At 60.1% G+C, this 17,024-nt stretch overlaps 1 protein-coding gene across 1 annotated transcript; it reads right to left on the reverse strand.

Annotated features, from left to right (window-relative positions):
• Window positions 1-971: 971 nt before the first annotated feature.
• On the reverse strand, window positions 972-16,603 carry RPS6KA4 (ribosomal protein S6 kinase A4). Its single transcript, XM_054034196.1, has 17 exons — window positions 16,367-16,603; window positions 13,906-13,977; window positions 13,421-13,639; window positions 11,865-11,980; window positions 10,736-10,843; window positions 9,833-9,913; window positions 9,289-9,392; window positions 8,969-9,119; window positions 8,176-8,337; window positions 7,492-7,623; window positions 7,200-7,333; window positions 6,639-6,732; window positions 6,221-6,391; window positions 5,766-5,957; window positions 4,317-4,476; window positions 3,326-3,489; window positions 972-2,999 (listed from the first exon to the last, which is right to left on the reverse strand). Exons 1-17 carry the CDS (start codon window positions 16,413-16,415, stop codon window positions 2,790-2,792), a joined length of 2,319 nt encoding a protein of 772 aa, XP_053890171.1. The 5' UTR covers window positions 16,416-16,603; the 3' UTR covers window positions 972-2,789.
• Between the last annotated feature and the right edge of the window lie 421 nt (window positions 16,604-17,024).

Consider the following 17,024-nt stretch of genomic DNA (forward strand, 5'->3'; position numbering starts at 1 on the left):
GCTAGTTTCACCCTAGGGCAAAGCAGGTACAGCAGCAGCAAAAAGTTACTATGACCTCATGTAAATATCTGGGTCAGGACTTGAACCTAGGTCTCCCAGAGTCTGTGTAGCTTGAACTCCTGCCAACACTGCTAGTGAATAGTGAAGTTACTATCTAGATAGTCCACTGTTGAGACCCCCCTGGCACTACTGAAAAAAAGTCTGACTTGTAAAATATGCTATTTATATACTAAACTAGAACCCTCTTAGGCCAGTACCAGTAATTCTATTCTCAACACTGCCATATCTCAATATACAATATATATAGTATCTACAGGCCAGCTTCATGGGTTAGTTACTGTAGCAGTGTTAGCAGGACTTCAGCTGTGCAGCCTATGTCACAACAGGCTACTATCCAGCATCAATCACTGTACTAAAAGACAGCTGCAGCTAGTCCTGCTACCACTGCCTGCAATAAAACTACACTAGAGAACAGTTGATTATGCTATGCCTGATGAGAGACAATATCCACTAAGCTAGCCTGTGGACAGTGGGCTAGCACACTCCTCCTCCCCACAGCACAGGTCTTCTCCAAAGGCTTAATCAGAGTAGGCGGCCTGGGCCTCGCCGACTCCAAAACCCGCCCACTATTCACCTACTCTGGACACCTTGCTCCGAGAGCGCCGCCAGCTGCATTTATACTGACTTCTCTCACCTCATTGGCCACTGTCAGAACCAATGAGAAGCGGCCTCGCCCCACGGAAGTACTACTAAGAATGGGTGGCGCGCGCAGAAACGCCTGGGCCGCCGGGCACGTGGCTACGTTCTTAGTTGGGCTGGGCGGCTTCGCTTTGCCAAGCAGCGGGGTCCGGAAGCTGCCGCAGCCTGCTCCAGCGCCCCCAGGGGGCTTGAGATGGGCGCTGTTTCCCGTCATACCCAGCAGCAGCCCAAGGAATAGAGCTCCCCTCCCGCCCGGACCCGCACAGACTCGGTGGCGTCAGAGGAGTTTTATTCTCAAATACAAAATACAGGTGGTTCGCTCAGACAGATGAGAGGCGGCCCCCTGGGCGGAGCAGCAGGAGCTTGGGGTCCCCCCAATCCCACGTCATCCTAAAGATTGGGGCCCCGCCCCTCCCTTCTAAGTGCAGTTGCACGGGGGGCCTCGGACAACTGCCCACATCCCGAAATCCTCAGCCCCTGAGTCTTAGCTGCTCCCAAGGGACAGAAACCAGGAAGCTGCGGGGGGATGCTCAGAGCCCCAACTCCTATCCAACCCCAACTGGGGCGGTGAGTCGGATAGACGGGGGTCGGGAAAGGGCAGCTGCAGGAACAGACACTAGCCAGCCCTTCCCGCACACCTAAAGGGGGAGGGGGCGGGGAGAGGAACACAAAAGATGGCAGCACCCAGGAAGTGGGATGAACCCAAGGCCCCTGTTCCCCATTCTGGCCTCTGACTCCCCTAGGGACCTGTCCTCCTTTCCCCCACCCACCTCAATCTTTGGAGGAGGCAATTGCACAAACACCCCTTAAAGTGACTGATTCAGGCCCCCCCATCCCCAAGTCTAAACTAGTCGTCCCCCCCAGTAAGCTTTTTCTGCCCATGCTTCCCCTTCATCTGGCTCGCTCTGAAGGGACGGTCTAGGAATTAATTTGCTTGGGTGGTGGCTAGCTTTAGCCTCACTCCCAGCTGGGGAGGAGGGGGGCTGTACTCTGAGACCACCCCAAGCACCCACCCCCAACATTTTTAGTTTAAAAATAGATAGAAATTTCTGTCTCTTAATAAAAAAAACTCTTCCCTTTCCTTCTCCCCACACTCCAATCTTATCCAGGGGGTGCAATTCTAGCCCCTCCCTTGCAGGGACTAAATGTGGGGTACTGTTCACTCCCTCCCATGTGCTCCATTGCTTAATGGGGGTCCTGCCCCATTCCCCTACAGCAGGGGTATCAGATTAGCAATGGATCTGGGAGATGGGGGAGACATTGATTGGGACATCAGCTGGGCCTGGCCCCTTGTGCTGGGGCTCTCCCGCAGCAGGCAGCCCTGAGGGGAGATGGTGCCCTGTGGTGCCTGCCTGCCCACCCGTCCACCCTCCCCCCAAAAGAAAAGGATTAAAAGAAATAAAATATAGAATCCAGTAACCCGCCCCCCCTCTTTGGCTGGGCTAAGGTGACCCTACCGGTCTGACCTTCACTTCTCATTCCAGCCCCAGAGCCTGGCTGAAGGGACCTGCCCTCAGATCTTAAGGGGTGGTGGTGGCAGTACTCACAGAATCTCCATCCCCTGTAGGGAACAGCTTCCCCTTCCCCTGCAACAGTGGTGGGGTGGGGTGGGGCAACCCTGAACTGTTGTGGCAGAGATGGACCCTAGTCTGACCTGGAAGCCAAGGGGGGTATGTGTCTTAGAACAGCTCCACAGGCATGTGCATCCACCCCAGAGACACCTCCTTGCCCTATGGCCCCCACACCTGCCCCACAAAACACCACCCATCATCACCCCAGGCCTGCCCCACTTATCTGTCAACCCAAAGATCACCCCCACTTTAGCTCCTGGGGGACTTCACATTTCTGTCACACAGAGACAACCCCTTATGGCCCCCAGACATACACAGGGCAACCTCCAGGTTTAAATCAAAATGAAAAAAACAAAAACAAGATGAATGAAAAAACACGTCCAAATGGGAGGGGGGAGCAGAATGCCCCCCAAAGAGGCTCATCCCCCCCTAAAAAACCCCAAATGAGATACCCGCCCACATTCTCCCCCACAAGCAACAGAGACAATAAATAGCCCCCCTCTCCCTGCCCCACAGGTGCTACGAGGGGGGGTTGTGGCGGCGGCCAGGTGGTTTGGGGCGGGGGGGCCGGGCGGGGAGTGCTGAGGAGGAGCCAGAGGAGGAGGAAGAGGAGGAACTGCGCCGGGCCTCGGCCCCTGTGCTCGACATCTTGAGCTTGCGGCGCTTGGCCAGGGGGGCGTTCTCCACACTCTTCAGGAAGAAGCCCTCGCGCTTGCCTTTGTTGAAGGCCTGGGGGGCAAGATATTGGGGGGGGGGGGATGGGATGAGACCCAGATATTCACCCCCCAAACTTCTCCCTGCCCTGGTCTGTTCTGTCCCCACCCCCACCCCCACATGGCCTATTCCCCATCCCCACCCAACCTATTCAGATGCTCAACTCTCCCTGCCTGACACTATCCTCCCCCAAAGCCTCAACCCATCCCCCCGCCCTGCCTAAGAGCCAGTCCCAACATGAGGGAGACTCAGCCAGCCCCCCCACCCCCAACCAAGGCTGCTTCCTCCTCCACCACCACCCCAGCGCCCTCATGGCCATGCACCAGACCCTTCCCCCTCACCATGAAGGCGGCGTTGACCCCTGAGCGCACGGCGGGCCCTGAGGACTCCAGGATGTCAGGGGTCATGAGCGGGGTGGAGGAGAGGGCGCTGCCATCCTGCAGCCATTCGCTGTAGCGCAAAGTCGACATCTTCAGCCGCTTGGAAGGGTCCACGGTCAGCAGCCCTGGGGGTGGGGGAAGGGGAACACACCCATGGGTTAGTGATGGGGGGGCATGAGCAGGATGGCACTTCACCAGCCCTTTCCCTGGGGGGGAGCAATATCCCAGCCCCACATACTGTCATAGTGATGGCCATATCTGTGACCAGCTGCGATTGCCAGGAGTCCCAAGTTATGGCACGGCTCTTTCTAAGCAAGCACATTTATTCTAAAGGTGAAAGCATTACAGAGAAACCCTATGACAGTTCCTAGCTCCTGCTAAAGGCTTCACAGAGAGCACCCACCCTGTCTAATGGGGGCCTCAGCAGGCTAAAGTCCTTCCAACCCTTCCCAGGAAGGACTGGGCCCCGCCCCGGCCAGAAAGGTCTGACCGTTTGCTGGATCGCAAAGCAGTTCCGAGTCAGTTTAAACTCAGGCTATTTATCCAAAAATCTCCTCTTAGTCTGTTGGTCTCTGGAGAATCCCATCTGAACTGGGCTGTACAGCCTCTCCAGGGCGAGGGACCTCTCTGGGGTGAGTGAATTTGCTTAATGACCCCTGCCCCACCCCCGCTATTCTTTGATCCTGGAGGGCTGTGGTTCCCCCTCCCCCGTGGAGTTACACAATCCCTGGCCCACAATGATACAGAAACTTAATACAAACCTATTATAGGAAATTGCCAAATTCACACATGCCACCTCCCCCACCTCTTGGGAGAGGGGTTTCCCAAGCCCCACAGCACCCCTTCCATTTGAGGTGGAGTGAGGGATACACCAGCCCCACAGATTCTCACTCCCCCAACCCTTGGAACAGAGTCCTATATATTGACCCTTTATTTCATGCCCCCCCCTCACCTCTGACCAGCTCTTTGGCCTCCTCAGAGACCCCCCTCCAGGCCTCGCCCTCCAGTGAGAACTGCCCCTCCTTGATCTTGTGCATGATCTCAGCCGCATGGGTCAGCGCGCCGCCCTCCTGGCTGCTCTGGAAGGGCACCTGTCCGGACAGCATGGTGTACTGGGGGGTGGGGCGAGAGACAGTGGAGTGGGGGTGTTACCAGACAGTCTGGGTGAAGCTGACTCGGGGCAAATATCAGCAAGCTACCCTAAGGGGGTGATCCTCCAGCCCCCCAAATCCCCTCCCCCATACTGGGGACCCACCCCTTCCCCTGGGAAGGGGGTGATCCCAGGCACCACCAACCCACATGTGTGGCGCAGAGCTGAGCATTTGCTTTTTCCATTCTAAGGGCTCAGAGAGGAACTGAGATTGTGGAAGTGGCTGAGACACCCCAGTACAGACTTCTGCTTTCAGGCATTTCCCTTCCCCTTCCCCTGGAGTAGCCCCATCGGGCAACACACCCTCACTAACACCCCTCGAGGCCCAACAGCTCTTCAGGACACAGTACTGTTACTCCAGAGTCGGGGTGGGTTTAGGACTTGGTACTAACTGCCCCGGGCTTGGTACACCAGCTCTTGGAGTCAGGTGATTGTGGCAGAACGGCAACTTCTGTTATAAAAAAATCAGTTTCTAGGCATCATGGTTTGGGGGAAAAGCTGGAAAATGAGAGACACCAGCCTGGAGTCTGCAGAGAGCCTGAGCTGATCGCTGGGGGAGAGGAGGAGCTGTCTCAGCGTAACTGACACAGAGATGCCTGCCTGAGTCTGCCAAGAGCCTGAGCCCATCACTCTGAGAGAGGGCGCTGCCCTGAGTATCCCAATGGGATGTTCAATCCCAGCTTTATCGCTCTGGGGGGCCCTGCCAATCCCACGCTGCAGGGCTGTGGATGTCTCACAGGACCGCCCCTCCCCCCAAGCAAAGGAATTCCTCAGAAAAGCACAGGGGGGGCCTGCTTGCTGTTCCCAGGAGTGGTGGGAGAAGAGGGGGGCCTCCTGACAGCCCCACTCCATGTGTGGACAGGATTATAATTGTGGGCGGAGCCAAAGTCGAGCCTTGGGAGCCTGTTCTTTGACCTTAGTGGGAGGGGAGGATTAACCCTTTATTTCCTCCCCACATCTCCCACCCTGACCCTGCAGTCAAACACCAGACAGTAGGACATGCAACAAAGCTGTCAGCACTTCCCCTCCTCCGTGTAGGACTCCATGGGTTGGGGGGCGGGGGGAGCGCCACCGTGTGGTTACATTCTTCAGTCCTGCTGAAATCATTCACCTCTGGGGTGGAGCGCACAGTGCTTATAAAGCAGCAGCAGGGAGACTGGGACCCTTCCAGAGCCCTGGGATCGTAATGCCCCCTCCCTATAGGGATATGGGGTGCTTTGTACTCAATGCTGGCCTCCCCCCTCTGCATACCAGGATGACACCGAGGCTCCAGAGGTCGCAGGACTCATCATAGCCCTCGTCGGTGAAGAGCTCAGGGGCGGCGTATTGCAGCGTGAAGCAAGGCGTCTGCATGGGCTGTGAGCCCGAGGGGCGCAGGCGGGCAAAGCCGAAGTCAATCACTTTCACTGGGGCACCCTCTGACTCGTCAGCATATAGGATGTTCTGGGGAACAGCAGGAGGATGGAGCCTTGAGCTCCTGGGGCACAGCAGGAGCACCCCAAAACCCCAGCATCCCAATCGCTCAGGCCCCACACCCCTATCCCAAATCTCCCAAGCACCACACCACAAAACCCAAGGCACTGCACCCCAATTCCATGGTCCTCCAGGCCCTGCATCCCAAGGCCCTGATCCCCCAACATTTTACCCTAGCCATGCACCCAATCTCCTGAGGCCCTGCCCCACAAACCTATTCCCATTCCCCATACCTCAGGTTTGAGGTCCCGGTGCACCACGCCAACGTCGTGCATGAAGCTGACGGCTGACACCAGGCTGCGCATGATCTGACTGGCCTCCGACTCACTGAAATGCTGCTTCTTCTTGATGCGGTCAAAGAGCTCACCCCCCCGCAGCAGCTCCATCACCAGGTACGTGTGGTACTGCCCGGGGAGAAGGGAGGGGGGGTCACTGAGCAGAGGGGGATCCCACAACATGGAGAGCCTGCCCTCACTAAGATGCAGCTGCTTTGAGTGGGGTACAGGGGCTAGTTTCACAGGGATCCCTTGCCCAGCACTGAGATGCATGCAGCCACCTCTGGGGGGGGCAGGGGGGAATGGGGGCTGATGATGCCCGGGGAAGAAGGGGCATGCTAGTCCCAGGGGATGCTGAGGGGGAGGGGGGGGGTACCTGGTCATGATGCACCTCGTGTAGTTTGACGATGTTGGGGTGAGACTCACACAGCTGCAAAGCCATCACCTCCCTCTGGGTGTTCACCTCCATCCTGGGGGGAGGGAGATGTTAGCTGAGGCTTCGGAGAACTGCACTGTGGGATGGGGGAAGGAAAAGACGCAGGGGGAGGTAGGTGTGGGGTGGAAAGCGGAATGGGACAACAAGGGGGTGGGAGGAGTGTTCAGGGGAAGGGAAAGGAGGGGAGGGGAGGGAAGGCAGCTGGGGGGGGGGGGGGAGTCTGGTCGCTGAAGGGGGGAATCTGGAGGTGGTGGGAGGGTCCCATAAAGGGTGATGGAGGACAATGGTGAGCCTGGGGGTCAGTGATGGTGGGGGGGCAAAGTCCGGAGTGAGGGGGGCCTCACGTAATCCCAGGGATGAGTCTGAGGAGGCACCTGTGGGAGGTCGGGGAAGCACCTGGAGAGTTGTTATAGGAGCAGGAGTGGGGGTGTTCCGATGGGAGCAGGGGGTTGGTTGCCATAGCAGCTGAAGCATGGGGGGTTGCCGGGGGAGCACCCCCACCTCTTGCTGATGATCTTGACGGCGAATTCGGTGCCACTCTGGCGCTGCTGACATCGGCGACACACCGAGAAGCTGCCCTCACCCAGCGCTGCCTCCTTCAGGTCCATGTCATAGAGCTGGAAGAATGAAGAGTCCTGGGGGAGGAAGGAGGGAGCATCAGCGGTGCTCACTGCTGGGGAGGGATCCCCCTCCCTCACAGGGAGCCCCTGATGAGGAATCCCACTAAGGTCCCTCCCTCACCCATTAACCAGCCACTCCCGCCAACCCCTGGTCACTCAGGGAGCTCCCCTACCTTCATCATGGCGCTGCGTGCCACGGCAGCACTGCCCGGGCGCTCCCCGCTCAGCGCCAGCTCCAGCTCCAGCACATCTGTGGTGACGGCGTTGTGGTTGAACAGGATGGAGGGAGCGATGAAGGAGTAGCCCTGAAAGAGGGCACGAGGGAGGGATAAGACTGGGGCGTGGGGGGGAGCCTGCAGACATCTCCATGGCTACAGCACCCAATGGAGACTCCCCCCACCCTCCCCCATGGGTCTGGTGGGTGCAGGAGATTCCCCCCACACACACACCAAACAGCCCCCCCACTCTTGTAAGTGAGAGCAGGGGATTCAAGAACCAGTGCCCTCTCCCAGGGCACAGAGCTCAGCCACCACATGCATGGGGATAGCAGGGCAGGGGTCTCACCTGGAAGACGTGGTCCAGGTTGGGGGGTGTGTGCTGACAGGTGAGCACACAAGACGGCGGGTGTTGGCTTGGGGGAACCTCAGCGGGGAGTTCACCTGGAAGACGTGGTCCAGGTTGCAGGGAGGCTCCAGTGGAAAAGTACACCCGAAGGGGGGGGTTGGGGGAACCTCGAGGGGGGTCTCACTGGGAAGATGCAGTCCCGGTTGGGAGGGTTCCAGCAGGCGAGTGCACAGGAAGCTGGGTGTTGCTGGAGGACCCCAGACGAGGGGGGGGGGAGGGAGAGAGTCTCTCACCTGGAAGACGCGGTCCAGGTTGGGGGGGGTCCCAGCGGGCGAGTACACAGGCTCCAGGCGGGTGAACTCCTCGGCAAAGTTGCGCACGTCCAGCTCACTGCGGACGATGGGTTTGAATGGAGCCTTCACCCGCCGTGCGGCCAATTCCACCCAGTCCAGGTCCTAGGGGAACACGAAGGTCAGCGTGTGGGGGAGGTGAGTGGGGAAAGGGGTCTAATGCGGGAAAGGGTCCAGCACAGGGCCAGAGCCTAGCCGGGGGGGGGGGGGGGGGGCCACTGGGTCTCACTCCCCCAAGGCCACCTCTAAGATTTGGGGCACTGGCCATGCCCGTGGTGAGCTCTGTGTGTGGGGAGTGGGCTTGCCCAGGCTGGGGGGGAGGAGCATTGCTGGGGGGGCTGCATGTTGTGAGGGGAGACCTGCCAGGGGGGATTGGAGGGCACCTTGGCTGGGGTGCATACGAGGCTCTTTCCCAGGTATGTGAGGGCTGTGTGGGGATCCCTGGCCAACATAAGGGATGGGGGGGACGTGGCCATGGGGCCCTGGTGACAGGGGCAGTAGGTGAGGGGGCTGTATGTGGAGCCTCTCCTGGGGCAAGGGAGTAAACGTGAGAGGGTCCCTGCATGGGATGTAGGAGCTGTGGGGAGGATGCCAGGATCCCTACCTGAGGGGGCTGCACTGGGGGACCCTGCTGGGAAAGGTAGTTGTGCCCCGGCTGTGGGGAGCCATGCTGAGGGTCTTGAGCCAGTGGGCTGTGGCCAGGGTGGAGGTGTCCCTCTCCCCCCTACCCCCTCACCTTGAAGAAGGGGTGCTCCTTGATGTCCTGCGCCCCATTGGGCCCCGAGCCCAGGCGTTTCTTGGGGTCCTTGCACAGTAGCTTCTGCAGCAGGTCGCGGGCCACGGGGCCAATCACAGTTGGGAACGGGGGCTGGCACTTGAGGATGCGTCTGCGGCACAGACAGCTCCGTTACCCAACAGCCCCTGCCATCCCCCTCCCCGCCCCACATTACTCAGCAGCCCCTGCCAATCCCCCTCTCCCCCCATTACCCAGCAGTCTCTGCCACTGGCTCCTGCCAATCCCCCTCCCTGCCCACCGTTACCCAGCAGCCCCCTCACCTGGACACTTCGGCCTGCGTGTTCTTCTCCCCCTCCAGTGTAAAGGGCGAAGCCCCCGTCAGCAGCTCAAATATCAGGATCCCCAGGCTCCACCAGTCGACGGACTGTGGAGGAGGAGGGGGGGGGGGTGATGAGCCAGAAACCCCCCAAGACTGACCCCACCTCCCAGTGCCAGGGAGGGGGCAGTGAAACTGGAATGCCCCTCCTCCCCCGACACTGCTGCTGGGGTGGGAGTGACAAGCTGACACCACTCTGCCAGTCAGCCTCCCATTTGCCCACCATGCCCAGCTTTCCCCCTTCTCACTTCACCCCCTCCTGCTTCTTCACTGCTCTTTGCCACTCCCTCCAACCTTACTGTGCCCTCCTAGCCATGCCTTTCCCCCACTCCCCCCACTCCTCTCATCTTGCCATGCCCCCCCACTTCTCACACCCTCTTCTCCTCCATCACTATGCCCCCTATGGAACCCTTGGTTCCCTTGCTATACCTCTCCCTCCCCACCACGCCCTCCCATTCATTACGCCCTGCCCCCCCGCCCCCGCTCACCTTCCCATGCCCTGACTTGCTGCGGATGATCTCGGGGGCCATGTACTCAATGGTGCCGCAGAAGGAGAAGGTGCGATCTTTCTGTGGGGGAGGGGTGAGAAGAATGGGGAGGGGGAGTCAGTGCCAGGGTCCCAGCTATGGAGCCCCCACAAGGAAGAGGGGCTGCACCTCTCCCCAGGCCCCAAACACCAATGACCAGGGGAGAGGGCAGAGCAAAGAGACACCCCCTTGGGAACAGAGCCGGCTTTAGGAAGTGCGGGGCCCGATTCGAACAGTTTTGACGGGGCCCCGGCAGGGATGACTGAAAAAAAAAAAAAAAAACACGTAAAAAAACATGTGGGGCTTGTTCTCACCGGGCGGCACTCGTAGTCTTCGGCGGTTTGTCCTTCACTCGCTCCGGGTCTTTGGTGGCACTGAAGGACCTGCTGCCGAAGTGCTGCCAAAGACCCAGAGCGAGTGAAGGACCCGCCGCTGAAGTGCAGCCGAAGACCCGGAGCGCTGCCGGGTGAGTAAAAATTAAAAAGGAGCCTCTAGCCAGGGAAGGGATTCCACTTGCCCCCACCCCTGCGGCCCTGCCACTGGGCGCGGGGCCCTCTTAGGCGTGGGGCCCGATTCGGGGGAATTGGTGGAATTGGCCTAAAGCCGGCCCTGCTTGGGAAGCAAAGAGACTCTCCCCCGCTTTTCATCAGAAAGATGGGAGAGGGGCAGAGTGAGGGCAGGGAGATCCTTGTGGGGAGGGGCAAATTCCTAGAGGCGGAATGCAGGGGGTTTCCAGGGGAAGGATATTGGGGGATCCCCAGGGGGCAGGGTGAGGGGATGGGGCAGGAGTCCCCAGGGGCAGGATATTGAGGTGCCCAGGGGAGGTTATGGGGGATCATCAGGGGCAGGGTGGCGGAGTCTGACCTCCTCAGTGAGGAACTCCTTGCTGAGGCCAAAGTCAGTGAGCACCACGTGCCCTTCGCTGTCCAGCAGGATGTTTTCCAGCTTCACATCCCGATAGATGATGCCCAGCTGCAGATGACACAACTTCAGAACGGGCATTCCCCAAAGCCTGCATCCCCCAGATCCACCCACAACATGGCTCCTCAGTGCCCCTCCAACCTGGAGTGCCATCCTCCAAGAACCCCTACAGGACAGCACCCCCATAACCCCCATGGCACGACCCGAGAGCCCCCCAGAAACCCCTACAGGACAGCACCCCCATTGCCCCTATGGCACGGCCCAAGAGCCCCCCAGGAATCCTGCAGGACAGCACCCCCATTGCCCCTGTGACATGGCCCAAGAGCCCCCCAGGAACCCTTGCAGGACAGCAACCACACAGAACCTATGGCACAGAGGGAGAACCCCTGCAGGACAGCACCCCATAGCCCCCGTGGCACCGAGAGGCCCCCCAGGAACCCCTACAGGACAGCATCCCCATCATCCCTGCGGCATGGCCCGAGAGTCTCTAAGGAACCCCTACAGGACAGCACTCCCATAGCCCCTCCGGCATGGCCCCCAAGATCCCTACAGGAACCCCTACAGGACAGCACCCTCATAGGCCCTGAGGCAAAGCCCAAGAGCTCCCCAGGAACCTCTACAGGGCAGCATCCCCATAAACCCTGTAGCATGGCCCCCGGGAACCCCTACAGGACAGCACCCCCACAGACCCTGCAGCACAGACCAACAGCCCCCCAGGAACTCCTACAGGACACACCCCCATAGGCCCTGCGGCATTGCCCAAGAGCCCCTCAGGAACCCCTGCAGGACAGCACCCCCATAGCCCCCGTGGCATGGCCCAGGAGCCCACCAGGAACCCCTACAGGACAGCACCCCCATAACCCCTGTGGCATGGCCCAAGAGCCCCCTAGGAACTCCCTATAGGACAGCACCCCCGTATTCCCTGTGGCATGGCCCCTCAGAGCCCCTCCATAGCATAAAAGTCTACCTGCTCTTTGGAGTATCCTCTCCAGATATTTCCCGTCCCTCCAGAACATGCACCCCCTGGAAAGCAGAGCTCCCCGTGCTCCACCCCCTAGGCACAGCCCCCCACCTTGTGCAGATGCTCCAGTGCCAGCACGATCTCCCCGGCGTAGATCCGCACCTCATCCTCCTTGAAATGATCGCGCTGGTACAGATGGGTGAAGAGCTCCCCACCACTCACGTAGTCTGCAGGGCGGGGGGTGGGGGACGACAGGGAGTGAGAACCCAAAACCCCAGCCAGTCCCCTCCCCACCCCCAGCCCCTCTCAGCTTGGTTTGGATTCTCTCACACCCCATGGCACAGGAGGGTGCTGTATGCCTCCCCTATCGCTCCACCCTCATTGCCTCTCCCCCAGGAAAACTTGAGGGGGGGGTGTTAAAAGGCAAATTTTCCCCAAAAGCCTGTTTCTGAAATAAATGTTTTATTTTTTATCAAAAAAACAAATGATGCACCATGCATCTCCCATGATGCACCATAGTCCTGTCCCTCTCCCCACAGCGGTGGTAGTGTCATGAATCCCTGGCTGTGGTGCATCCTGGGAGATGTTGTTTGGGTGCCTCACACACTCATTCTAATCTGTAAGCCAAGTTGCCTGGTTGAACCACACCTCCCACAATGCACCACAGCCTCCCCTTGCTGTCTGGCTTGAGCTCCTCATGGGAGCTGTAAGTCAGCTGCCTCACACACACACCCCACCCCCCATTCTCCTCTATTGACTAAGCTCCCTGGCCAGACTACATCTCCCATAATGCATCATAGTTCCCCCCTCCCCCGTTGGAGACACTAGGTGGTGTGTCAGAAGCCCATGGCCTGGTGCACCATGGGAAATGTAGTCCGACCAGGGTGCACAGTACATAAAGGATAGGAGTGCGAGGTATCTGAACTACAACTCCCATCAAACATGGCAGCAGTACTTCTCTATCATAATACCGTTTTTTAATTCCTGCTGAAAAACTTGAAAAGTTTCCCCTGGAAAAGTTAGGCAAAAATCATTTCCCCCTCTGTTTACATAAGAACAGCCATAATGGGTCAGACCAAAGGTCCATCAAGTCCAGTATCCTGTCCTCTGATGGTGGCCAATGCCAGGTGCCCCAAAGGGAATGAACAGACAGGGGATGGATCGCTTGATGAAAACCTGTCACCAAATCCCAGTTTTTGGCAAACAGAGGCTAGGGACACCATTTCTGCCCATCCTGGCTAATAGCCATTGATGGACCTATCTTCCATGAATCTATCTAGCTCCCTTTTGAACCCCATTATAGTATTGGCCTTCACAACACCCTCTGGCAAGGAGTTCCAGAGGTTGACAGTGCATTGTGTGAAAAAAAACGTTCTTGTGTTTGTTTTAAACCTGCTACCTATTAATTTCATTTGGTGGCCCCTTGTTCTTGTATTATGTTCTTGTATTATGTTTTCATCAAATATTGCTATGGAAAACAACACTGGTCTTTCTCCAGCTCCACCTACTGCCACACCCTAGGGTTTCCCTGCTCCCCCACCTGCTGGGTCCCATTGTCCTACCCTACCCATTCCCTTGGATCCACTCTGCACCTGGCATCTGCCACACCCCATCCCTTGGGTCCCAGTGTCCCACCCTCCCCTGCCCCCTCAAGGGTTCCCCCATACCCAGGATGAGGTGCAGCTTGGAGCCAGTCTGGAAGGCATAGTGCAGGGTCACTAGAAAGGGCGATGCCCGCACATGCTCCAGCACGGTCCGCTCAGTGCGTGTGTGCTCTGTGGTCTTGGCCTTCTGCACAATGGCCGCCTTGCGCAGCACTTTCATGGCATACAGCTTCCCCACGTCATGGCCTGTCATCTTGCGCACCAGGAACACTTTTCCGTAGGCTGGGGGATACAGAGGGATATCAGAGGCGGCCCAGAGGGGGACATCAGGAGGATCCCAGGGGACTGGGGAGACGATGGAACTCAGGAAAGTGGGGATGGGAGCAGCAGGCTCAGGGAGGAAGGGGGCCTTCCTATAGGCTGGGGAGAGAGGGGATTGATGGGCAGCGCGCTATCCCATTGGGAGGAGGAATGGGGGCACAGCCCCCAGTGCCCCCGTGCACCTCCAGTGCCCTTCCCCATGGCACAGCCCCGTGTCCCCCACTCACCTCCAGTCCCCAGCACCTTGAGCAGTTCAAAGTTCTCCATGCCAACTTTTTCTTCATGGCCAGTCAGGTTCGCTACCATAGAGACAAGGTTATGAGGATGGGGGTCCAGTACCACCCCTCCCCGCCTGCTCACCACAAACCTTGCCCTTCACCTCCTCCTACATTGTCCCACCCCATGGGCCACACACCTCACCCCCTCATCCCATGCCACAGGCCCATACCCCCTGCCTTGTCCCCCCACCTATGAGCCCATGCCCCCTGCCTCACCCCCCACAACACACACCCAGCTCAGGCCCATCCCCCCACCTCCCACTCCAGCCTCATCCCCATCCCCCCACTAAATGTCCCCACCTTACCCCCCCATCCTGCTGCACCTCAGTCCTCACCCCCTGCCTCAGCCTCTCCCCCAGGGATGGGTGGGGTCAGGGTGCAGCGAGGAGGAGCCCCCATTTCCTGCCAGTGACTCACAGCAGCTTTGGTGCCAAGGGGATGGGCGGGCCCAGGCCCAACAACTCCCATCCCCACAGACACCCTGGGACCAAGCCAGGGTGGGGGGAATTGGGTGGATCACCCCTCCATTTCCAGGTGGGGACACTGACTCATCCCCCCACATCCCTGTGGTGCTGCCTAGTGGGGATCCTGAATGCTGCTTTCCTCTTCCCCAAAGGGGGTTCCCTGGATCAAGGGGGCACCTGGGTCTGGTGGCAAATGTGGGGGTTGGAGGTATGAAGTGCCCAGAGAGACATCTCCTTCAGCCCATGGGGATGGCAAGGTGAGGGGCACCCCACAACCTCCTGTGAAGGGGGGCACAGAGTTAAGGGTGCAGTGGGGAAATGGGGAGCCTGCAGCTGGGAGGAGCTTGGGGTGAGATCACCTGCTTAACAACCCCCTCCCCCCCAACTCTGGCCAGATCTCCCTACATCCTCCCCCACCACACCTCCCCTCCCCAGGTTCCCCACAGGGCTGCGGGTGCACTACCCTGCCCCTCCAAGCTCTTGGCAGCTAAGGAGGCTTCTGCCTCCTCCCCTCAACCCCTCACATGTCCTGGCAGGTCCCAATCCACCCATGAGACCCTCCTCAGCTGGCACCGAGTGGCAGATACCAGGATGGCCACCTGGCACCGCCCCTCTTGCTCTCTCCTCCACTACAAAGGCTCCAGGACTCTGGATGGGAGGCTACCCCAGCCCAGAGTGGTGAGTGCTCCCTGCCCATCCCCCACCCACTCGGGACAAGGGCTTCCCTTGGGTTTAAACAGGCATCACCCCGGGGGCTCACATGCAAGAGACCCTAGTGCCCAGGCAGGCAGTGTGAGCTTTCTTGCAGCAGGACCCAACTCAGGGCATGTTAGGCATGAGTCTGGCACCAGTGGTGGATGAAAGCCCAGTGCCCAGCTTTGGGTGGGTGGGGCAGCCTGCCCTCCATGCAGCCCCTACCCCATTGCCTATGTCACACACCCCTGGCTAGCATCCATCCTCCCACGCAGGCCCTACCCCAAGCCCAGGTAGTACCCTGCCTCATTGCCCGTGTCCCTGGCCACTCCCACTCCCCCAGCAGGCTGTGTCTCATACGCCTCCAGCTCCCGTGAGCTCTCCAAGCTGCCAGTCCCTGGGGAAGGGGGTGCAGTGACTAATCCCCACCCCCGCTCGCCTGTTGCTGCTGCCCACCCACAGGGCTGAGCCTGCACTGATGGGGGGGGGGGGCATAGGGCTATAGGGAGAAGAGGGGCAGCCCCCCCCCCCCGCATGGCTCTACACTTCCTCTCCCCCAATAGCCACCCTTCGCCCACACCACTGCCACCAGGGGCCCTGCACCCGGAAAGTCCCAGGGGACATGCACAGTTCAAACCAGTGGCCCCAGGCGCCCTGGCACTGCACCCGCCGCCCCCTCTTCCCTGCACCCCAGCACTGCACCCGCCACCCCCTCCTACTCCCTGTACTCTGGCACTGAACCCTCCTCCCTGCACTGCACCCGCCACGCCATCTTCCTCCCTGTACCCTGTCACTGTACCCCAGAACTGCACCCGAATCCCCTCCTCCCTGCACTGCACCCGCCGCCACCTCCCCCTCCTCCCTGCACCCCGGCACTGCACCCGCCACCCCCTCCTTCTCCCTGTACCCCGTCACTGCACCCGCCACCCCCTCCTTCTCCCTGCACCCCGGCACTGCACCCGCCACCCCCTCCTTCTCCCTGCACCCGACTCTCTGCACCCGCCACCCCCTCCTTCTCCCTGCACCCCGGCACTGCACCCGACTTCCCCCCTCACTGCACCCGATTCCCTGCACCCCGGAACTGCAGCACCCCCCTCTTCCTCCGCTGCTCCCGGGACCTGCCCCCCCTTCCCCCGAGCCCAGGAACGGCCCCTAACCTGCGCACCAAGCCCTCCAGGCCCCCCACACCCCGGCATGGTGTCTCCCTCCCTCCCGGCCCCTGCGCCCCGCCGGGCCCGCTCCCAGCCCAGTACCGTCCGTGAGCGGCAGCTCCACCGTCTCCTCCTCTGCCCCGTCCCCCATGGCCGCGCCGGGCCGGGATCTGCTCGGCTCGGCTCGGTTACATGGCCCGGGCCCGGCGCTTCCTGGTGCCGCCGCCGCCTCCGGGCCTGACTCAGGCGGCAGGAATGTGACAGCGAGCGGGGAGCGGAGCAGAGCGCAGGGACCGCCCCGGGGAGGGACCGACAGACCCCCCGCACCCCCGGGGGCCCCACGATCCCGCACCCCCGCCCGGGGAAGGAACAGACGGAACCCCCCGCACGCCATAAGACACCCCCCCCCCGATCCACACCACTCAGGAACCCCCCGGATCCCGCCCCAGGGAGGGACCGACAGACCCCCTGCACCCCCATAGGAATCCTGCATCCCCACCCCAGGGAGGGACCAACAGACCCCACCAGGTCCTCACCCCAGACAGATCACCCCACAGATGACCCAGTGATGACCCCCCCATCCTGCCCCCCAGACACACCCCTCCACCAGGGACCCTCTGCACCGCCATAGGGAACCCCCATGGATCCTGCCCCAGGGAGGGACTGACAGGCCTCCCTGTCCTCCACCATTCTGGGGAGGGACAGACAGACCCCACACTTCCTGTGGACCTCCCAACCCCCATAGGGAACTCCTTGGTTC

This window comes from Malaclemys terrapin, chromosome 7 (assembly GCF_027887155.1).
Source record: "Malaclemys terrapin pileata isolate rMalTer1 chromosome 7, rMalTer1.hap1, whole genome shotgun sequence".
Lineage (NCBI taxonomy): Eukaryota > Metazoa > Chordata > Testudines > Emydidae > Malaclemys > Malaclemys terrapin.

Coding starts and splice junctions, on each gene's coding strand:
- RPS6KA4 (XM_054034196.1), bottom strand. CDS start 16,415: ATGGGGGACGGGGCAGAGGAGGAGACGGTGGAGCTGCCGCTCACGGAC. Junction 7,334..7,491: donor CACGCAGCGCCATGATGAAG/GTAGGGGAGCTC, acceptor TTCCTCCCCCAG/GACTCTTCATTCTTCCAGCT. Junction 5,958..6,220: donor ACCGGGACCTCAAACCTGAG/GTATGGGGAATG, acceptor GCTGTTCCCCAG/AACATCCTATATGCTGACGA.